Source organism: Uranotaenia lowii, chromosome 3 (assembly GCF_029784155.1).
Source record: "Uranotaenia lowii strain MFRU-FL chromosome 3, ASM2978415v1, whole genome shotgun sequence".
Classification (NCBI taxonomy): domain Eukaryota; kingdom Metazoa; phylum Arthropoda; class Insecta; order Diptera; family Culicidae; genus Uranotaenia; species Uranotaenia lowii.
Genome location: NC_073693.1, coordinates 210729085 through 210753067, shown reverse-complemented (window position 1 = coordinate 210753067; position 23983 = coordinate 210729085). Strand labels below are relative to the sequence as shown.

The following is a 23983-nucleotide window of genomic DNA, read 5'->3' as shown; positions in this document are numbered from 1 at the left end:
TAAATATATCTTTTTGGACTTAAGGGGTCAAGTTTGGAAAACTTTTTTTTTTAAATAACAGTTTACTACTGCTTTAAAAATATGGCATTTAGAAGTTCATTTTATACTCTAACGACTGACATATTGAGATAAATATTTTTATTTTTATATTTTTCGTGTGGGAAACTTTTTTAAATGATAAATAAGATCTCAAGTCACATTTTGTTAGATTTTTCGAACAAAGTGAAATAACTCAAAAAATAAAATGTTCTATATTATTTGGTATGTTCTTTTTTAGCATTTTTTTCTTGAATATTGATCTAGACATTCCAGTTTTGAAATATAGCTGAGGAATCAGTATCCCTATGGATCGAGTATCCTCCTTCCTTCCCTACCTGTTATTAAAATTTATCAATTTTCCATTTAGAATATTTGTAATCTTTACGTGAAATACAAACTTCAAAGTTGTTTTGATAACTTTTGCAGCAGTTTTCTGTGAATTCCTCAGGTGTTTCATACGACGTAATGAAAGCACACTCGAGAAATGTTAAAGATGGGGCATAAACTCAGAGATAAAAAAAACTCCAAATTTTGAACATACTGTGCAGACTGGCCAAGCCTGCCGCAGCGACGCCGTCGGTCCACTTTACTGCCCCAGCCGGGGAAACTACGCAATGTCCCGCTTGGCTCGCTTTCCCGCTCACACTCGCTCACTGACTGGACTGACTTATTTTCTCCAGAAAATTCACAATAGTTTAGTGTTATTTTTACAAACAGTTTATGATCTACTTAAAACTTTATCGTTGAGGATTTTTTTTTAATTTTTTTTCCTATGATTGCATAACCACAGGCGCTAAAGAACTTATCTTTCAGTCCTTTTTGGTTGCAGTTTTTACGTAAATAGGTACTTGGACCGTGTTTTTTCTCAATTTTAAAACATTATAAGAATGACCCTTGGCTATACTTTCAAATAATTTTAATATTATTTTTTCAACAAATAGCTGAGATGTTTCAACTTCTACACAGTATTTTTTTTTTTGCTGAGAACCAGCGAAATTTTGCCGGTTTCTGTCCGCTGACTTTTCAGCAAAATTTTCAGCAATTTAAATTGCTGGAAAAAACAAGAAATGTAATGCTGGTTTCCATAAATTCAAATTGCTGGAAAATCAGCAATGCAGAGGAGACCAGCTATTTCTTTCAAAACAACCGGCTGTATTTAGTATAAAATTTATATTTCAATTCAAAATTAAATATTGAATACTGACTGTGCCTATAATGAGCAATAAAAAACAGCTCCATTTTTCAATTACATTTGTATTTATTTCGAAAAACTTATTTTAAATTTTCCAACACCGGCTCTGGAGTCGCAGCTTTGTGCGAAAGTGTTTATCATTCGCCACCTGAGAAAAGAGTTCTGATTAGAATCTTTTAGGAACACCCTTGACTTGATGTCTGGTAAAAAGGAAAATAAAAAAAAATATATTAATCTAATCAAAATTCGTAAAATAGAGTCTCACCTTGCTTCAGCGCACGAAAACAAACAGACTGCAATTTGACAACTCGATTGCTGATTTTCCAGCAAACTGGATCATTTGCTGGAATGTTCAGCAATTTGAAACCCGATTGCTGATTTTTCAGCAAAAATGAAAAGAACACAACCGAATGCTGACAAATCCAGCAATTAGAAAGCTGATTGCTGGTTTCCAGCAAAAATTTGGATTACTTGATGTTTCCAGCATTTTTTTTTTTGCTGGAAATCGAGGCAAAAAATTACGTTGTAGGGAAAAAATTACATATTTTTGACTTGTTGTGGTTTTTTCCCAGCTGGCCTTTTATATTTCATCTCTTCTGGCTAACTAAGGATTACTTTTTCTCAAAAAAGCCTGTTAAAATTTTCACTAATTTTGTTAAATCTGAATACCCATGAACCAAGGATTTCTGAAGCTAAAAATATGAAAAAAAATTTAAAAAAGGGTCCATTTCCAATTGTTTCGTGTTCTTGAGCTTCTCTTATCCAGAGCTTTTGACAACTGCTTGTCAAACAGTTGTTATTTGTATGGATTGTTAGATTGATTATTTTATTTTATTAACTTAGATTGTATTACAAATGACCAAACAGCGCTATTCAATCATTGAGATATCGATCTAGATAAATATTTAGATAAAGATCCAGCTTGAAATACATTCGTTAAATCGCATAATACCTGTACTTCATTTTGTGAAAAAAAAATTCTTAGAGAATCGAGCTACAGGGTGACAAAAAAGTCCTGTCACATTTTTTTGTTTTTGGGGTCGCCTGTAGCCTATACGTTGTATTTCTCTGGTGCCATCCATATGTCAAATGAAAGGGCTAACTTTGCTGCCCACAGAAGCAGAGTTTCGTTTCTGTGCATTTGTGTACATTAAGCTGTGAGTAGCAGAGTTGAGAGCAGCTGTCATCGCTGAATATGTGAGAGGGTACAAACCCGGACACATATTCAACATATTCAAACACCTAAAACCGCTCATAATCAACCAGAAATTCGTATACCAGACCATAAATCGATTTTAGAGACCAGAGGCACCGAGGACAAGACACGATCTGGACGACCAAGGTCTGTGAGAACTCCAAGGTTGAAAAAGATTATACGAGACCGGACGTGCACGCCGCTTGCGACGACTTTCCGAGACATCTGAAGCTGGTTCGATCAGAGAAAGGTGGTGTAATTCCGAGATATCGTCTGTGAAGCATCTTGATGAGTTACTGAATAAAGCTATGAAAGTCAGATTCTGATTTTCTTCTTATTTTTTGAAATATTGAGATTTTTCTGTGTGACCGGACTTTTTTGTCACCCTGTACTGTCAAGTGAGAGAACTGCTACTAGAGAACTTCCGCTAAAGTGTCAAAAAATCACTTTTATTATCTATCTTGATTGTGTGACATCAAAAGTTAAAAATTAGTGAACTATCCAGCATAATTTTGGATAAAAATATTCTAGAAGTTCGTCAGGGAGAAATCCTTCTGGGTAATTGTCATCCCACGTGGAATTCCCGAGTTAACACAGAGGGTGTTAAAAGCAACTGATGCATTGAGCAAAACCCCCATATACAGCGAAATTATATGCGATACCTGCAACGCAGTTAGCATTACCGGTGAAGACAGTTTATAATTCATCTCAGAGGGTTCTCTTAGGAGGCTCTTTAAAAGCCGATTTGAAGATCGTGTTCTGCAACCCGGATAAGTTGTAAACAAACTTCTGCATCGCACGCGGTTGTCGAGTTGACGAAGCACAGATTCATCGTGTGTTGGTGAAAAGACTCCCCGGCGCAGTTCCAATCATCTGGACAGATCCCTGCAACGTTACACGATTTGTCTATGTATCGTGTGACCAACATCTTTTGAGTAAGTCTGGTGAATCTCGTTTTTAAGCTTTTTTTTCCTCAGATTTGAGCTTTTTTTTGCCTTGAGAGCATAGGAGATGAAAGCTCAAATCTGAAGAAAAAAGCTTAAATCTGTCAAAAAAGGGAACATCTGAGGGGAAATCTGAGAGATGTGCTTCATACGGTTTGAATCGCGTTGCCGCCGTCTGGCTGGATTGGCCGAGCAACTTAGCTCAGTTGTCGTCGGTGTTCGAGAAGGCAACATCGGTTAGCCTCGTCGGATTCACGGTTCGGGTCAATAGTCAAAAGGAGGAATTCACGGGTTGGTCTTACCTCCAAGTTAGCGGATACACACAACGTTTAGTCTTGAGGCGAGTGCTTTCGCCCTGTGCGATCATATTTCCGCAGCGGATAAGAAAGGGAATTGGTGACAAGTGAAGGAATAAGGGATCCAAGAAGCCATTGAGAAGCAGAAGGCGGGAACGTTACACGATTTATTTATGTATCGTGTGACCAACATCTATTGAATTAGTCTTAGTGAATCTCGTTTTCAAGCTTTTTTTCCTCAGATTTAAGCTTTTTTTTGCCTTGAGAGCATAGGAGATGAAAGCTCAAATCTGAAGAAAAAAGTTTATATCTGTCAAAAAAGGGGAAATCTGAGAGATGTGCTCCACTAGCTCCACACGGCTAGAATAAAAAAGCCAGCCTCTGTTGAGAAGACTCCGGTCGAAAGTTGGTGCGTCTGTGTTAGTAAAGGAGGCCTACACTCAGAAAAATACTATCTTATACACAGAAAAAAAATCTGAATCCTTAAAAGCATTGAAATTGAAAACCTTGAATATTACCCGACAAAAAAAGCGATTTTGTAATGTAAATTTACAAAATAAAAAAAATTAAACCATTAGAAACACTGAAATCGAATCACACTAATATTACATGACACAGAACAGAATTTGCTAATGTAAAATTCCGTCATTTATGATGCTTCTTTTTATTTACATCATATATGATGTAGTTTTACAGATATTTTTTATATACACAAAAAATATGAATCCTTAGTAGCACTGAAAAAGGAACGCCATATTATTACATGACACAGAACACGATTTTGTCATGTAAATTTTATCAATTTATGACACAGAACGCGTTTATGCAATGTAAATGTATAAATGCATTTAAATTTAAATTTCATGTAAATATTTTAATTGAAAAAGCAAATCGCTCAATTCAGTTGGTTCACATCGCGACTTCAAGAAGACCTTCAAGTTTTCAGAGTTCAGAAATAATTAAAATACGAAGAATAAAATTTTTCAAGGTGATCCAGTAAATTCTATGCTAGGAATTACTACAGTTATTATAAGGAGTGAAATATTCCAGTGCACTCGAAATATTTCAGACTGCCATTCTCTCTACTTCTTTTTTCTGTCGTTTTTTTTCAGTTCTGTTTACTTTTTTGGTCGAAGCTAAAAATTCATTGCCTTAATCCAAAGCCAAAATAAATTTATTGTAGGAAAGGTAAGTAGTGCCGATTTTGGGCGGAGTAGATCGATCTGAAACCTATCCTTTTTTATTTCAGAACGACGAATGAGATTAAAAAACTAGTCGCTGCCCGACAGATAGTGGCTCCCTAAGGTTCTTGAACCGCAGCAGTTTTTAGCGATCCAGTCGATGGTCACCTGATAAAAATGAGTATTCCACAAAAAACGGAGGCGGACCGGATTCAAACGACTAGCAGTTGGCGGAGGAGTGTTTCCGAAAAGTCTACGTGTGCAATAAGAAACTCTCGGCATGGAGATTCTAGTGGAAGACACCATGCACTCATCCTTCACAAAATGGCTTGGGTGCTAGATGGTAAGACATTTATTTTCTTTATTTGGTATTTTTGGAGCTTCTTTCAATGATCTCTACTGAGAAACAGATATGATTTAATAGAATATTTGAGAAAGTTTCCTGATTTCTGTAAGGCAATCATTAATAAGAAATTAATCCTATTGCAGTATTCACTCAATTGCACTTATTCCGGTGTCTGGAGAGCTGCTGTCGGAGATGTTGTTCGCGTTGGCAACCACCATAGAGACCTGTGCCATCAATTAAAAACGGCTCTAATGAAAGAACCATTATGGGCAACTTTAAAAAAGGGTAAGTTCAAAATCTCCCTACAGTTTGTCGTTGCGTTGCGGTTTAAATGAGATGAAAAATATGTACAGCTCCCTGGTATTTAATACACATTTCGGATACTACTGGTGTTAACGTGAGTTTTTTGCCAAACGTTATGTCCAATAATTTACGTTTCACTTTAAACTTTCAGGAAAATTGAGCCGGACAATGAAATCGCAGTCGAGAAAAAAATCTATGCTGGTTAGCTGCAGTAAACTGCAATACAACTTTGTCCCATCGTAGATATACTTCAAATGAATAATTAAGGTAAGACATTTAACCGATTGAATCAGCCCGGTGGTAACTGTGGCATTTTATTTTTTTACAGATTTTTGTTCACGCCAGCAAATGTTTCGTCTCCCGGAAGCGGAACGTCTTTGATTGTCGAACAAAACCGCCGAGGAGCCGTAAGGCTGCGCTTTTCAATAACAAGGAAAAGTACATCGAGGAATCCGTCCCTTGAAAACAAGTTGATGAATTCCATCTCGTATGTAACCAAAAGTAAACAAAATGTAGATGACCAAATGTAATTAAATTTTAATAAAAAAAAATCTATAAACAAAAATAGGAATTATTTCTTATTGGATTAACAAAAAAGCCCTACAAAAAACAAATCTGTAAAATTACATCACATATGATGTAAACAAAACGAAGCGTCAAAAATTTCAGAGCGAGTTGAATAATACACGTTTTTTATTTTACAGACGTGTAATATTTAACTCGAACTGAAAATTACATCATATATGATGCTTCTTTTTATTTACATCATATGTGATGTAATTTTCCAGATTTTTTTGGTAGTGTGTATACCATAAGATTCTCTTATGAAGTGGCGCCATAAGAAAAATCTATGAAATTCATAATATTGTCTTATGAAGCGAATGAATTCTTCAGATGAACACCTGCTTCAATGAGAGGTTGTTGCTTTTCATAAGAGGGTCTTATGGAAACAGAAAATTTTACGTTTGATGAGAAAATATTAAAATAAAATAAACGTTAAAAACGTTCAGTTTATTTTCTGTGTAATTTGTTATTTGTTTACAATTACATCATGATCACCATGAGCAGCACATCAAGGCACGCTACATTGCGCTACAATATTGCCACTGACCACACTGACATGACACTTAGAACAAAACTTCAATCATTTTCTGTCTAATTTTTTGTTGTCAGATTTTGCAGGTTCGCAATACCGACGGCAGGTGGCGAACCTGACAAATTTGACAAAAAATGCCCTGTAGGAAAAATGGTCCTATTTAGCCCGATTTTATCGTAGAAATTGCGTGTTTTTGTTTTAAAGTTGGGTGGCATTTCCTAACTGGGATAGCATTTCTTCAAATCGATCGATGCGCACTCTGGAATCGACATTGTGTACTGTTGGAAAAATTATCCAGAAAACGAAATCGAGTGTCCAGTCAGTATGGTCAGTGATATTGCTTCACGCATCTGACACACAAACAAATCGACTACAAAGAATACAGAATAAAATTATGTAGTGATTCGATGTAATTGATACACTCCCAGTGTTTTAATGCTCGATATTCTTCAATGGTTGTCAGTGAAACAAAGAATTGCATATAACAGTTTGATATTTAAATATAAGATAAAAAATGGAATGTTACCATATTATTTAATGGATGGCCTGCAATACGGAATCGACATTCACAGATACAACACAAGAAGAGCACAAGACTTCAGACTGCCGACTGAGCAAACGCTCTCTTTTCTACAACGGATTGCAAATGTTCAACAACCTACCGACAAGCATAAAAAATAGTGTGAACATAAATACTTTTAAGAAAATGGCAATACAATACATCAAACAGACTGTTTAAAAATATGACGAATCCTGACAAGGATCATATGATGAAAGTGATGGAAATCTGACGAGGATTCAGATAAAGAATTGTACGGTGATGGACATACATGGGAGTAAGACGAAAAAAGTCGTACAGAATAAGAAAATTCAAAATAATATATCCTAAGGATAAAATGTCCCTCCCACTTCTAAAGAAGCGTATGGGGTGGAGGAACGACCCAAATGGCCATCACAAAAAAGAGGGTCTCAACTCAAGTAGGGTAACTAACCCTTTGCCGATTCAAGAAACCCCGTCTAAAAGAGGGGTTGAGTTTTAGAGGGCTCATTAAGGTAATGTTGCCCGTTTAATATTCATCGATGTTTGACATTGTGCTCATGTTTCATAAGGGAGTCATAAAATGATTATCTAGAAAAAATCTTTTTTTTTTTTTCAATTTTTACCTCTATGTGAAAAATTTACAGCATTGATTTTCTAGAACCCTCAAATTGTTCTGAAACCTTCAAGAGGTTTATATCAAAATGGCCTTCATATTTTCCTTTCTATCGTACTCTCGATCTGTAACTGATAAAAAGTATGAACGTTCAATTTACAAGATATTAGCACGCTAAGTCTTTTTTCACATTAAAAAAAAACGTTTGGAAGATGGCAGGAGAAATTAATTCAATGTGTCGAGCAGAGTGAAAGCATTAAACTCAAGTTGAACGTTGTTTGTTTTTCTCTCTATCTCAGCCCATATTCTTTCCTCTTTGAACAAACGGTAACGGCAAATTGACCAAGATTTTTTCCTCATTCATTCACTATCTTCAAAAATTTACAGCGCTGACTAATGGGGGTGCGCCCGCCTGAAATTTTCCATTATATCGCTAATTTCCTTCTATAGACTGAACGTTTTCTACTATTCCCTGATATCTGCGATAACGATGTTTGCTTTTTTTCTTTCTTTCCTTTTCTCCATTTTTCTTCCCGAAACCTTCTCGCCCTTCAGGAATGGAACGATTACAAGCTCAAATGGAATCCCGATGACTACGGAGGAGTGGACCAGCTCCACGTGCCATCGGAACACATTTGGCTGCCAGATATTGTGTTGTATAATAAGTGAGTATGGCCCCGGATTATCAACGGCTGGCTTGGCGTGGAGCGCGGAATTAAAACGGTGCTGACCATTTTCTTTCTGCCTGGAAACGGAAATCTTCGACCTAGCGATACCAAGTTTAGCGGAAGCTTAAAAGAGAAACGCAAAAAAAAACTTCCACGGGATTATGACGGTTCACTATTTTCTATTTTGAGAGCATTAATGAAAAGCTCACATGAGTGATTCCACGGTTCCATTTCCGGTGCACTCAAGCTTAAATAAGTTACATTAGTTGCTCAGAAGCTTACAGCAGCTTATCAACAGATTTGTTGAAAAAAATCTAGAATAAGTAAAGAGCATTCCCTTTAAGCTAGTTAGTCATGCAAAGATATGTCAATTTAAGGGGGGGGGTAGGGTCTAACACTTTCAAAAAATCGATTTTTTTATTTTTTTATTTTCTTATTGTAAAACATTTCAAGAATGTTGTGTCAAATTTTCAAGTCAATTGAAGCAAAACTGTAGAAGTTATAGGCCTTTATCTCCTCCTATCTAATACTGCAAGAAAGCAAGAGCAGAAACTTCAAACGCGTTTTTCTCGAAAGCACATTTTTAAAGTCCGTGGACATCGTCATTTGAAAACTACTTATCCGATTCTTTTCAAATTTGGAACATAGTTTCTACATATAAAATACCAGACCCCAACGTTTTTCTTTTTTGATTTTTTTACTTTGAGGAGATTTTATAGGTGAAAAATGGCGGATTTTTAAGTGAAAAATCGTAGTTTTTACTTCAAACAGCCACAAAAATTTCATAAAAATATTTTTAAGTTAAATAAAAACGTTGGGGTCCAGAAAAACATCTATTAAAAATATTTTGCTCTGATTTTTTGAATTCAGATGATTCTGTGCTGAGATACAGTGTCCACCGCAAATCCTGTTTTCTAAAAGGCATCCTCGAAAATGCTCCGTCACCGGCTCATTTTTCAATATTTTTCTACGAAAAAATTACTGAATGTTCTTTTAACAATGCTTTGTATAATGCAAAAAATTTGAATACATTTGTTTGAACGATAGCTCTAGAAAAAAATCGTGAAAATGGTGTTTTTTTATACCCGTTAGACCCTACCCCCCCCCTTAAATAAACATTTTTTTAGTCATCGAAAAGTACAATAGAATGAAGTAAAACATCGGAATGTGATAAGTAATCAGTTATGCGAAGGCATGTTGATCTATCTCATAACTAACATCTTTCTAGAAACACACATTCTAAAAATGGTCACCTTTTTCCCGTGAAAAGCCAACAACCAGCATTTGAATATCTCCCTAATCCCAGCAGAGTTCTAACATCGATTTTTGTTCTATTTCTCTCCCGTTGGAAAAATGTCTCTTCCGGTCGAAACTCCTACGACGTCCGAAAAAAAACACCCATCATCCCTGGACCCGGAACTGGAAACTGCACTCCACGAAACCTCAGTGCGGACGGTAACTATGAGGTGACAATAATGACAAAAGCAATTTTACATCATACGGGTAAAGTAGTATGGAAACCACCTGCCATTTATAAATCATTTTGTGAGATCGATGTTGAGTATTTTCCATTCGACGAGCAAACATGCTTCATGAAGTTCGGCTCCTGGACGTACGACGGATACATGGTGAGTATTTATTGGGACAGATGATGCTGCCCTAGCTTCGCATAGTTTTAGATCGTTTAAATAAGACAAGATGTGACCCTCTCTAGAGCTTGGAGCCAATATTGGATTTACCTGCTGTTGAACGGTGGGTTGCTGAATTTTAAAAATGATTAAAAAAACGGTATAAGATTGGCTTCCTATGACTTCTTGCATCAAAACAGAAGTATGAAATCGTTCAAAATCTAATAACGTTACTAAAGTAACGATCCCAAAAATATACGATGATCAATTCGACCAGTTTGTTCATGCTTATTGATTTAAACTAAAGATTTCTGCATATATGTATTAAAGGAGTAGTTTTTACCTCAACACGATATAAACTTTGGAATGCCTAGTTTTATTTCAACTCTAGCTGATTATCTCGGCATTGCTTGAGTTCTCAAAAAAGTTTCTTATTTAAAGGTTTTATTGCATATTGTTCATTTTTTAAACAGTATTTTGAATACATACATTTTTTCGCCATGACTTAACCAAACACGAAAGATAACTGCGTTTGGTTGTTTTGATTTCGATTAAAAGATTGAAATTTCACGTCTTTATCTATTCAATAATATTAAATTAAAAAGCAATTAATAAAAAAAAGAATATACCGAAAATCCAAGAAAAGCTTTTTCATTTTTGAATTGTTTATGCATTGAATTCAGTGATTTTCTACATTTTTATTTGATTATCAAACAAAATCTTAAGATGGTGTTTTGGAGAGTGACAGAGAAAGTCTGTTGAAAAAGCTTGACATGACTTTCCTGTTTGTTTTGTTAAAGTATCGCAATTAAATTTTCCGTTTTTGTGATACCTGATACCTGAAAGTAATGATTTTTGTGCTGAATATTTTTAGCCTTAATCACTACCATAAGTTATGCGCAACTATACAATTTTAAATAAAAAAATGACAATAGAAAAAAATAGACTGGGGAAAGTCGAAAATTGTGGACCATACATAAGATAACGAGGGCTCCTCAATATCTCCGATTTGTGTCAGGATAAAAATCTCAATCCAACTGTCATCGTCATATATTTTCTCAGACGTCGAGTTTTACTTACGAGCTTGGATAACTTTGAAAAAAGCGATTGAAATGGTCCAAAAGTACACCTACACCAAAGGCACCGTTACTGCATGCTACTGGAAAGTTTAGCCAAAATTCGAAATCAAGTGCCCCTTTAGTGTAATCAGTGATAAAAAATCGATCTTTATTTGTAAAAAGGTGAACAATCTTTTCAGCAACGAATACTATCACTTATCACTAACAATAACAACGACGGTTTTTTTATATTTAATAATTACTCAAGTTTGAAAAAAAAAGAGTTACTTTCTCAATTTGAACTCTAGAACTCTAGAATAGCAAAAATGGATTTCTAGAATTTTTTTTTTTGAGAAGTTGGCATTTTAGTTCAAGTTATTTTTGTAGCAATTTCCTTTAAAATTTTAATATAAAAATCTAAAATTTCAGATATAAAATATTATAAAGCTTTCACTCAGTATTATAATTTCAAGCCGATTTGAATCGCCACAAATTATCTATAATATTATTATAATAAGTTATGAAAAATATCAAAGTAACATGAGGTATCAAAAAAAGAAAGAACATAAGTGGTAATTATCATGGATTTTTCGAAAAAGATGCAAGGACTCACCTACGGGACGTGACCCGGCAAACATTTTTGTAGGTACACAGCAAAAAAAGTATTGTGATATTACATCGAAAACGTGCACATAACTTGAGTCGCAAATGGTACCTAATATTACACATAGGATGTACAAAATTACACGAAATGATTGTAACGTAGTAGACGGATTCGAGCATACAAAAAAATAGAAGGCTTTCGATACGAGTCGTTTAGATTTAGCATAACTTTTTTTGGATAAATAATATTAGTCTCAGAGTTCAGACTTTGCTTTGTTTCTAGGAGTTCGGGGATTTAATAAGTAAATCAGAATTAGATACTTACACTCATCAATAATTTTTTAATTTTAATATTTGTCATTAATCGGATGAGCTTGGTGTTAAAGCTTAATTTTTGTATACATTATTTGTCTCTTGAGAAGCATCGAGCCTAACAATATAAGTAAAACTATCACCTACATTATCTGGACAACATTATCTAAATCTAAAAATAGGAGTGTTCTTCTTGGGCTGTCTGGAAAAATGTTTTTTTGAGCGATCGATTAACCTTTTGAAAGGGAGGACACGTCCAGAACACGAATTCTTTCGTCTGCTTTGCAACTTCCTCAGTTCTGAAAACGTCTGACATAATTCACTTCCTTTTCAAAACATAACTTGAGTTTCGACCTCTTGTACGATGATGGAACAATGAATAGACATTCAATCGTGTTCTTGGTCAGTGTTTCACACATCAGAAATTTCCAATCCGCGTCCTTTGGATGACCAAGCTCTCGTGTTTGCAACCTAGAACTGATAGTCTCTGTTAGAAATTAATTGAAAAATTACTAAGATGATGAACAACACAAAATACTTATCTTCATATCCGGATGTTTAAAAGCCTCGAATCTGTTTGGGATTGGTGGTTTGAGCAAATAGCCTAAAAACAATAAAAATATGAGAATCAGTTCGGAGATGTGGTTTTGCTAAGAATTTTAATGAAATTTGATAGTACTTACCAGCAGAACAAATCCTCCTGAGCCCCGCAATCCGTTTCTCAGTTTTTGATATTGATAAAATTTCAAACGTCAATTGAAAATAACATTGACTACTTGATGCATTATTACATAGAAGGTTGAGATATTACACTACATGACTTGTTCGCGTTGTGTACATCATTTTGATGTAATATTTTAGCGAAAATCCTGTCGGTCACAGAAATTACATCGGCCATCGTTACATTTTTTTTGCTGTGTATATTTCTTCACAAACTTTGCTATACGATTCATATACATTATAAATAGAATCATCGCATAAAACTCGAAAGAACAGCATTTACCTACCAAAGTGGACCAAGAGGACATACATATTTTTAACTTAAGCGATAAGAATTATACATATTGAACGATATCCAACACCTTATTCGTACATCCTGAAAGTATGCGACAGAACGCAAATTTTGCTCTAAATGCATGCAAACCGTTGCCAGCGACAATATTTGCTGCTTCTCTCATTGGACATTTTTTCCAAATGAACTATGAACCATCTAATTTTTAGCAATCTGGTTGCACTGCTTATCACAGAGAGTAGAACAAGGTTGTTTTCTCTCTTGAATCCCGCGCGGAGAACAAATTTGCCAACATTGCAGACTTTTTGTCATATCCAGAGGTGCAAAGAGATCCCTACATGTAGCATGCAGCGCACGACTTTTAGCCGACTCTAACAGCCCGCCGTCAGCCACGAAAGAATCGTCTAGCAAAGTTGCAAACTGATTCTTTCTGCCTTATGTGCAGAACGTCGAACGTGTCTGCAAGTAAAAGTCAGCCGCGCGGTAAAATCCTTTGACTGCACGTTCCGAAAATTACAAACGATTCTCCGAAGTTAGGAACAGTTGCATACTTGCAAGCCCGAAGATAAAATCCCTTGAGCCGAACAGAAAGAATCATTTCCGAAGATAGCTACAGTCTGCAAGTTGCTTGCATGCAGCGGGATGGTGCGATGTACGTTTTCAAACTTGCAAGTTACAGAACGGTGGACCCGTTGTTGTGTGGTTGGATTCGTTCCACTAACCTAAGACCGACCGAACCGAATCCATGGAGGAAGAAAGTGATAGGCCGAGGTGCCGTCGACTATCCATTCAGTTGCCGTTCAGCCATCGAAGCGTGCGTGCGTAGCGTATGTACATGGCTATCCGCATAACGCGCGGCATGCAGTACAACAAGAGCAAGGACATGATGGAGTTGTTGTTGTTGGTGCCTTCGTGTTCGTTTCGTTTTCTTCTAAGACGGATTCGAAAGGAAGTGGTGCTCAACTGTTATTTTAGTTTTCAATTATCATACCAGGGTGATTGATATAAATCATCAAAGCTAATACAAGCAAATTAGTTTTGATTATAACTTTGTCATCTTACAAGTTATTTATGAACACAAAGTTGTTAAATAAAACTGATCCAAACTATGTTGAAAAATCATCTATGATGTTTTAAAACAGTGCTGCGTTAAAATTCTTTGAAGTTTCGTCCCGAAAACTTCTTTGAAGTTACGTCCCGAAAATTCAATCGATTTTCCGAAGGCAGGATCACTTGATTAGTAGGATCACAGATTAAATTGTGTAAATTTCGAATTTAGAATTCAGTTTCATTTGCTTAGACATGTATAAGAATCACGTCATCTTTACCAAGTAATCTTGGGAGTCATGTCTTCTTCTGTGGTCTGCAACACTCATTTGGTTTTTTACAGAAAGTTTGTACAGCTCAGTTCAAAACTCAATAGAAATTCAGTGCTTGTTCGTCGTCATTCCCACCTTGAACTCAAAAACTCCACACTCTGTTTGATTCAAATCTTCTATCAATGTTTTATAACTGGTTTTGAATGATTTTGGCGTACTGAACTCGAATATTTGGTGAGATTTTGTCTATCGCATCCAGTTTTACTGATAAGGCTTTTAAAAAACAGTTCTATGATAAATCAATCATTGACTATATATTATGTTTTATTTCTTTGCTTAAGACTGTAAAGCGTTTTAAGTTATACTTTGAAAAAATATCTATGATTCATTTTGGTACAAATTTTCATCAGAATTTCGTTTCAACAGAAGGAAAAAACCAACAAAATTTCTTTGACTTCAAAGCCAAAATTACTTGCAATCTTCGTAGAAACTTTAATTTTAAAAATCTTACTCTACAGTTGTATATATTTCAGATATTACGAAACTGCTTATAAAAAGCTGGACGTTTCACGGTTAAACATATCACGCTTTCGACCATAAAATTTGGGCACCACTTCCTTTCGAATCCGTCTTAGAAGGAAACGAAACGAGCACGAAGGCACCAACAACAACTCCATCATGTCCTTTCTTTTGTAGTACGGCGCGCCGAGCGTTATGCTGATAGCCATGTACATACGCTACGCGCGCACGCTTCGATGGCTGAACGGCAACTGAATTGGTGGTCGGTGGCGGTGGTTCTTCGGCCTATCACTTTCTTCCTCCGTGGATTCGGTTCGGTCGGTCTTAGCTTAGGTTAGTGGAACGAATCCATCCGCACAAGAACGAGTCCACCGTTCTGTAACTTGCAACTTGCAAGTTTGCGAACGTACATCGCCGCGCTGCAAGTCTGCAAGCAAGCAACTTGCAGACTGTAGCTATCTTCGGAAATGATTCTTTCTGTTCGGCTCAAGGGATTTTATCTTCGGGCTGGCAAGTTTGCAACTGTTCCTAACTTCGGAGAATCGTTTGTAATTTTCGGAACGTGCAGTCATCGCGCGGTTGACTTTTACTTGCAGACACGTTCGACGTTCTGCACGTAAGGGGAAAAGAATCAGTTTGCAACTTTGCAAGATGATTCTTTCGTGGCTGACGTCGGGCTGTAAGAATCAGCACTGCATGTAGCGTAAAGGGATCTCTTTGCACCTCTGGTCATATCTGATTTATATCGACTTTAAGTAACTCTTTTCACGATCATTTACTTATGTGGTAGGAATTGTGATTCGCATTAACATTCTTAACAATCTAAGCTATCATTTCTAATGTGATTTTATGTTTGCTGGGGAACCCGCAATTTCCACTTCAGTACAATGGTGCATTAGCCAATTACACCACGATGACCGTGACAAAATAGACATCAGCATGCGTACATGTCGAGCTCCATCGATCGACTACTGGATCTTCTATAGATACATTCCATGTATATCGAGCATTCGTTCTATGCCATGTAGATACGAGCTGCCCAACACGTTCTATGCGAAATGTATTTAAACGCGTGCCTCCACAGTCCGAATTTTGCAGAACAAAGGTTTCAAAAGGAATTGGTACCGAATTTGCTCGAATGCGATCATGAAAGTTAAATAGCCTCAAATAGCCCTTTTTGTAACATGTCAACCCAAGTAACACCGATAAGACCAACTAGCATTAGAAAGTTTTATAATGGTTTTATTTTAGCATTTTACAAGCTGCAAGTTTTATAGCTGTTTTATTATGGTCATGAGAAATGCTTAGATTTTTGGTTCAAACATTTGTTTTCAGGAAGTTTTGAAAACACTAATAATGTTTTTACTGGATATGCTGCAAGCTTTGTGTGGAATTTCAAATTCTTGAATTTTTACACCTCCTATAACTTTTTTTTGGTTCTTTTTGCTGCCAGAAATAGCAATAAAAATTTTGGAAGCAATCCATCCAGTCTTGAATAAGCGCAACGGATTTCTATTTTGAATGGAAATTTGTATGGGAGCAAATGTCATTCAAAAATCGCCAGAGATGTACTGTAAGTTCCCAAAAATATAACTTTGAATATTCCTTGACTTTTGCAGTACAATTGATGTGAACAAAGCACAAACCTAACCTCAGAAAAGATATTCAATGTTGTACAAATTTTTTTCAATTTTTTTTTAATTTTTACGGTTTTGACTGCTTATTTCAGAGCTGTTAAACCGTTGGATGCAAGTAAAAAATCTCATAAAACTGCTTTGCGTAGGCTGAGCATTTATTGATCTATTTAACCTATGCAAAAACATTCCATGAAGTGATTAAAAGCTCTAGCAAGCAAAGTCTGCCATTTTTAAATACTTTTCAATGAATTCTGATTTCTTTTTTTTGAAATGGCTATAACTTTCTTCATGAAATGTTTAGCTGCTTGGCATGTTAGCAAATATTAAAGCTTAAGAATAGTCAAAACCAAAAATCAAAGACCAACTTCATTCTAAGCTAATTTGAGTTTTCTGGATGATTTAATGTGCAAAAGTGTCTTCTTCCATACAAATTTCCATCCAAATTTGAAATGCGTTGCACTAATTCAGGAATCAACCAAGTCATCTCAAATTTTACACTGATGCTTATTGACCCTTAGTCAAATGTATAGTGTAGTGAAAATTTATTGCATGACGCCATCATTAACCCAAGATGACGGATTCCGCTTTTCCTCTCAAAGCTGTAAAATTCGGAAAATCTCATGGAACATTCACAATATAAGTATTGGATGAAAATATTTAACGAGTAAAAATCGAATTTCTCTGTACGACGCCATCTTGTAATCCCAAAATGGCAGCATTCACTCAACTTGAAAATGCTGTAAATGGCTGAAAATCACATTAAACCCCCGGAATATGGGTATAAGTTGAAAGGGCTTAACTAGAAGAAGTCGAACTTCGCTATCTGACGTCATTTTGAAATTCAAGATGGCGGCTTCCGTTTAACTTGAAATGCTGTAAATGACTAAAGATCGCATGAAACCCCCAGAATACGGGTAAAGGGTGAAAGGGCTAAACGAGTAAAAGTAGAATTTCGCTTTTTGACGCCATCTTGAACTGCAAGCTAGTGGCTTCTGCTGAACTTGAAAAAGCTATTAGTCACTGAAAATCGCATGAAACAACCACCATATATGGTGAACTGTCCCAATGACTCAAAATAGCTTAAATAAAAAAAAAATTAATGCAAAAAAAATAAAAAAAGATAACAAAAACAACAAAGTTTAGCTTGACATAACTAGTTGAAATCAGATTTAACAAGGTAAAACTTCATGAAGATCAAAGTGTGCATCTTCAATATAAAGCAAACTTAAACAAGACAAAATATGACAAGTGGCTTGTTATATAGCTCAGTTGGCAAATCTGTTGTCTCCTGAGCCGATGTCCGCGAGCTCGAGCCCAAGAGTTAATATCGAACACAGTTGTACCGGATAAGTTTTTCAATAACAATCCGCCAACTGCAACGTTGATAAAAGTCGCGAATGCCATAAAGATGGTAAAACGACTATAATCGAAACAAACAAACAAAAACAAAATATGACAAAATTAGATTGATGAAAAAAAAACTGGACAGTACAAGAGCAAACAAGGAAATGTGTAGATAAAGTAAGATAAATCCGTATTAAACAAGATGAAACATGGTGTGATCAGAAAACAAACCCTGATAAACAAGACAAAACAAATAATCCAATATTGAAACAAGATAAAGCGAAATGAAAATAAGATAAACAGTATGAATAAAAAAATAGTTATAAAACAAAAATAAACAGGATGAGACAAGATGCAACATGTTGAAACAAGACATGACATTGCAAATCAAGATGAAACAATCCAAAAGAAATCAAACTTAACCCTTCAAAGCTGTTCGGGGCAACATGACCCGTAGCGCACATTTCAAACATCTTTATCATCGATCCAATCTACCGATGAACTGGTAATTTTGACAGACAAAGTAAGTTTTATTATTAAAATTTGAGTTTTGAAAGTCGGTTTGTTGGGAAATGAAATACAGCTAGCAAAGACAAAATTGGATGACGTTTTTTTAAAGTAAGATTTTTTTCAACGGAAGATCTGTTATAGCGGTCAAAACTTTCATTGGACCCCAACATATTTATCTATACATGGTCGAATAGATGGATTCTTGACTATTTCAAACATCAATGAAACACTCAAAAACAGAAGAGCTGTCAGAAGTTATGAGTATTTTAAAAATAAAATTGATTTTTCGGACATTTTACTTTCTGAACCAGTTTCTGCTAACCTGGTAATAAGATTTTATTTTGAAATGTTGAGTAATTAGAATAATTTACCTTCACAATGAATATAATATCATCAAAATTGATTAACATTTACATCCAGGAGAACGAAATCAAACTTCAACTCAAATTTCCTCAGACGGATATTTAGGGAACGGCTTTGGAAGGTTAAAAAAATAGAAAATGAACAATTAATAATAGTTAAAACAAGATATAATAAATTATTAAAAGACATGGAAAATGAACCAATAGAAAATATTATTGAAAAATGAGCATTTGGAGTTAACGAATGCTTCCATTTTGGTTTGACCTGGTTTTTTTTCGGAAATTTTCACCGTCTTTTTTTTCAAGTTTTAATCTTGTTTTTTAACGTTACCTTTTCTATCATTAAATTTTTGTTTTTCCGATATTAGTTTAGTTTATCTAGTTTTATCTTCAATTTTATAATTTTTTTACGTATATCAAACATAAATTGAACTTGTTGCGCCTAGTTTGATATTATTTTTATTAATTTTATTTTATTATATCAAGTGTTGTCTTGTTTTTTCTTATTTCTTGTTTTTTTACATAGTATTTTTTGTTTTTATTTATTCCATTCCATCTTGTTATATTTTGTGAAATCTTGATTTGTTTAACCTTGTTATATTATAACGCACTATTTTTGTTCTTATAAAGTAAGTCGATATATATTCTATTTTATTTACTTTTTTTTTAAACGAACACTCTCACATCTCATTACCTCTGGCTTAGAAGACTGGAACGCTTTCCTCTAGGCCACGGTCGGCGGCAACTTTTGTCTTGTTTGACCTTGTTCACCTTTTTTGCCTAGAATCATCTGGTTTTGTGTAGTATTATTTTGTGCCTTTTAAATTTGATCTAATTATACCTTATTTTATCTTGGTACGTATAGTTTTGAAATTTTTTTTAACTTTTTTCATATTATTTGAAAATGACTAAACATGTTTTGTTTTGATTTATCATGATGGATCTTGTTTAGTCCAGTTTCACTTGAGCGCACCTTAATCTTACTAGTTTTTTTCTAGACTTGTTTTTATTAGTAATATTCTACTTTTTTTACCATGTGAATATTTTTTTTACGTTTATTTCGTCAAATTTGAGTTATTTATATGCCTCTCATAAAACAGTTATAAAACTCCAGTTTTATTACCATATTAAAGCTATTAAGCATTGAGTTGTTGGTTGCAAAATTATAGGGCACAAAATGACGTCATGTTGATGGTTTCACAATGTCAATTATTAGGAATTGGAAATATTTTTCCACGTACATTTTCAATTCCATCATGGTTGCGATGTCATTATGTCATGTTTTACAATTACAATTATTGAAAAATGTATTTCGTGAAATATTTTTTATTTATTTTTTCCCATGAAAATAAATATTTCATTGACATTTCCTTATTATAACGTTTTGACTAGGCGCATTTATTTTAAGATACTTTTTCTAAATTCATTTTACCCTAAAATCTTGACATGCAGTAGAAAACACACTCATGGTATGGTAAAAAATAGCTTTTTTGTTTATAATTTTTCCAGATCATATATCATTAATGCAATCATCATTTATCAACAATCATGATTGCAAAAAAAAAAATAAAAAAAAAACTTGGAGAACTCACGGTTTCGAAAAAAATAACAAAAATTGCAAATATGTTTTATAAATGCTTTATGAAAGTTTTGGTGACCAAATTTCTCTAGGAAAGGGCCGAATAATCAGATTAGAGCTTTATTAGAGTTCTGATGATGCATGGAATGCATAGAATTTATTATTTTAGGAAGATTAATGCCTTAGGCCTTGTTGTGCTGGCCTTAATAAAGCTAAAACTGTTACTTGGGAATCGCATCTACTCAGTATTAAAGTTACGAATAGGGCCTCTAATATCCTTCTATGGACTTGAAGATACAAATTATTCCTCAAATAGCTTCTTTGAAACACGTCAACTGTATCCGCCATTACATGAAAATGAAATGTGAACGAACACCTCAAAGGGACATAAAATCAATTAATCATTTTTAAAATTTTGGAAATTGTAGAAATGTATCATTTTTATTGAAAATTCTACTCAGAACAACTTAATGCTAATTCGCAAAGGTTTGTTTTTGAATAGATTAATTTTATTCCCTTAGAGCTTTCTGTCAAACTTAATTTATTAACCACGAATTTATCACACATTGTAAGTCAGTTTAAGCAATTCATGTATTAAATATATGGATAAATTAAAGCTACTGTATGATTGTATACTTAAAAGTTATAACAATGGATTTTAATTTTTATAAATCGATATTATTGAAACGTATGTTTGATTTATAAGCCGTTTCGTAATTTTGTTAAATAATCATTTACATTTGCCTTCGCCGCTGGCCGCTGGTTGCCCCTACAGGGATTCTAGGAAAGTTTTTTACCACTTAGAATTTCAGTTGCGTGGCCTCTTGGCAGCGTGTATAGCTATCATCTCGAAGGTTCGCGGTTTAAATCTTGTATAAGGACTAATTTTTTTTCATAAGGTTATTTGATTGCTTCAGTAAGCAAATAAAACAAATGTGTAGCAGAACTGGCGTTTGTGTCGCCATGTATCGAACTCTTGTTCAGTTTTGCACTTAACCCGATGAAACCGACAGCGCCTCATCGAGCGAGCAGAGTATGAAAATAGGGCTGAGGGTGATCGAAGTAGAAGAGAAAAAAAAGAGTTTTTTTTTTATTTTTGTTCATTAAACGATTACTTTCAATCAGAACTTAAATTTTGGACTGAATAAAACGAACATCAGCTCATTGATTGAGCTGATTAAGCGGTGTTTGACCTGATTAGCGAGAGTTTTGGTTGCTTGGGTTACGAATCCTTTGAAAATTGAATTGTATAGCTGAATCGAAATCTGAAATCTAGATTCCAAGTCTGTATCGGAAGTTCGAAGCTGATGTGCTTTTTTGATTGGATCAAAGATTTCATCTTTATACCGCTTGACTTTTTTAAATTTATTTAAAACCGATTTTTATTCCAACTGCAGAATTATTAAAAAAATAAAACTTCACAGGGAAAAAAACTTTTATTGGATTTCAACTTCCACTTCTCGATTTGATTGACAACAGGAAAATTGGAACTCGGGGAAAACCGCACCAATAAAGTTGACCGGGCTAGTAAATGTGCAATTTTCGACCACACTCGACGCACTCTGTCAGTCGGTTGCAATTGAACCGAAGTCCGTTCCTGATCCCCCTCGTGATAGGTTACTCTGTCATGACCGATTCTGGACCAATATTGGAGTTGATTGTGCCTTATTGTGTAGAAACGATGCACCGGAGATGCTTTTGCTTTTCCTCCTGGTCCACAGAGGCCAAACTTCAAATGAATTCCTCTTCCAGAGTACATACACAGGGTACAGTACAAACGATTCCGATGGTGACTTTGTAGCTGATTGGATGGAAGCTTTCATTGTTTTGTGAATGTTTGCTTGCCCTCTTAAGATGATGCCAGGGTCTGGGGGGACCACATGCTGCTGATGTATGAATGAACGCATGTGGCATTCAACATGCAACTGACAGAAGTTGGATATTTGCAATCCGTAATTTGCGGACGTTAATGAACTTTCCAACAGAAGGTACGGCTCAGCTCTGAGGGGGGTCTTTGTTTGGCAGGACTAACTCTATAGCTCTTATGTTAACCCTTCTGTTTATTCTCTCCTTCCCAGGTGGATTTGCGCCATCTCCAGCAGACGCCAGATTCGGACAACATAGACGTGGGGATTGATCTGCAAGATTACTATATATCAGTTGAATGGGACATTATGAAGGTGCCTGCCGTTAGAAATGAAAAATTTTATAGTTGTTGTGAAGAACCATATCCGGATATTATATTTAATATAACGTTAAGACGAAAGACACTTTTCTACACCGTGAACTTGATCATACCTTGCGTTGGGATATCGTTTCTATCCGTGCTCGTGTTTTATTTGCCCAGTGATTCCGGCGAAAAGATATCATTATGTATAAGTATATTGCTGTCACTCACTGTGTTTTTTCTACTGCTGGCTGAGATCATTCCTCCCACGTCTCTCACGGTTCCACTGCTAGGAAAATATTTACTATTCACGATGATGCTAGTCACATTGTCCGTAGTTGTTACCATCGCCGTACTGAACGTTAATTTTAGGTAGGTGCCTCGTCTCGGAGGTCCTTGGTCGTGAAAGCTAATCCCGAATTTCCTCTCCCTTCTCCTGCAGGTCACCCGTTACGCACAAAATGGCACCATGGGTGCATCGAATTTTTATAGAACTATTGCCGAGGGTGTTGTGTATAGAGCGGCCGAAGAAGGACGAGGAGCCGAACGAGAACGACGATCAGGCGCCGGAGGTGCTGACAGACGTTCTGCAGGTGCCGCCGGACGTCGAGAAGTACGTCAGCTACTGCGGGAACCAGTTCAGCACCGATTTCGATATTCCTGGTGAGTACATTAAACTATACTGTTTTTATTTGAATTTAGCATTTTAAGTTAGAGTTGCAATGGGAGATTATGAAAATTCATTACTCATTGAATATAATTCATAAAAAAAAAACAAAACCTATTCATACTCTTACTTAGACGGATTGCACAATGCATGTTTGTGCAATTAAATTTTCGTCCTATTGTCATAACAGTACAGTATGACCCATGAAAAATCAAAATGGCCAGCGTGAACGTTCAATCGTGCGTCAAGTGCAAGAAAAATATAAATTCTAGAAATGGAAAACCACTACAGTGCGATGGAAAGTGCAAACAATGGCATGTGCATCTGTCTCGGATGCTGATTACTATAGGAAATAATGACAGTTCCGGATAAATTTTGGCTGAACATGGTGGAAAGTACTTTGTCTACACCGAAATCAACCTGCAAGTCTGCTGCAGTATCATCCAATCTGGAGGCCACAATCGATCGTATCGAGTCCAAGCTAGACCGGCTGATAAGCTGGCAGCCGGAAGTCGTTACGGAAGTGAGAGGAATCCAAAATACCCTTGAAGAGCTAAGTACAACAACAGAAACTCCTATGGATGAACAACAGCAGCTTCGTGACAGCAACGCGTTGTTGCAAAAAACAATTGGAAAAAAATGAAAGGACAAATTTCGAAAATCCTTCCAAATATCGAATGTTCCGGCCCAGGAAGGGGAAAACCTGTTTGACATATTTAGCAACCAAAATTTGTCAGGCAATGGACGTCCCGTTGGAAGCGATGAGGTGCAGGAAATCTTGAGGGCACCTAGTAATCTGTCTTTCAAGTGTAAAATTCCCCCCTCAATACAGCTCAGATTGAAGTTCAAGGA

The 23983-nt window shown here is 35.5% G+C and overlaps 1 protein-coding gene and 1 long non-coding RNA gene across 3 annotated transcripts in view; both read left to right on the top strand.

Annotated features, from left to right (window-relative positions):
• The window catches only part of LOC129750851 (acetylcholine receptor subunit alpha-like 1), a 361925-nt gene that overhangs the window by 311504 nt on the left and 26438 nt on the right, over nucleotides 1-23983 (top strand). The window contains exons 5-8 of the mRNA XM_055745954.1: nucleotides 8302-8411; nucleotides 9862-10042; nucleotides 22376-22836; nucleotides 22907-23127. Coding sequence (XP_055601929.1) covers nucleotides 8302-8411; nucleotides 9862-10042; nucleotides 22376-22836; nucleotides 22907-23127 — 973 coding nt within the window. The remainder of the gene's footprint in view (nucleotides 1-8301; nucleotides 8412-9861; nucleotides 10043-22375; nucleotides 22837-22906; nucleotides 23128-23983) is intronic.
• LOC129750852 (uncharacterized) lies at nucleotides 4872-6013 on the top strand. Of its 2 annotated transcripts, XR_008738512.1 has the most exons (4): nucleotides 4872-5190; nucleotides 5337-5478; nucleotides 5648-5763; nucleotides 5825-6013. It is a non-coding gene; the product is annotated as an uncharacterized LOC129750852 (long non-coding RNA). The 2 variants fall into 2 exon arrangements; XR_008738511.1 differs by having other exon boundaries at nucleotides 4872-5478.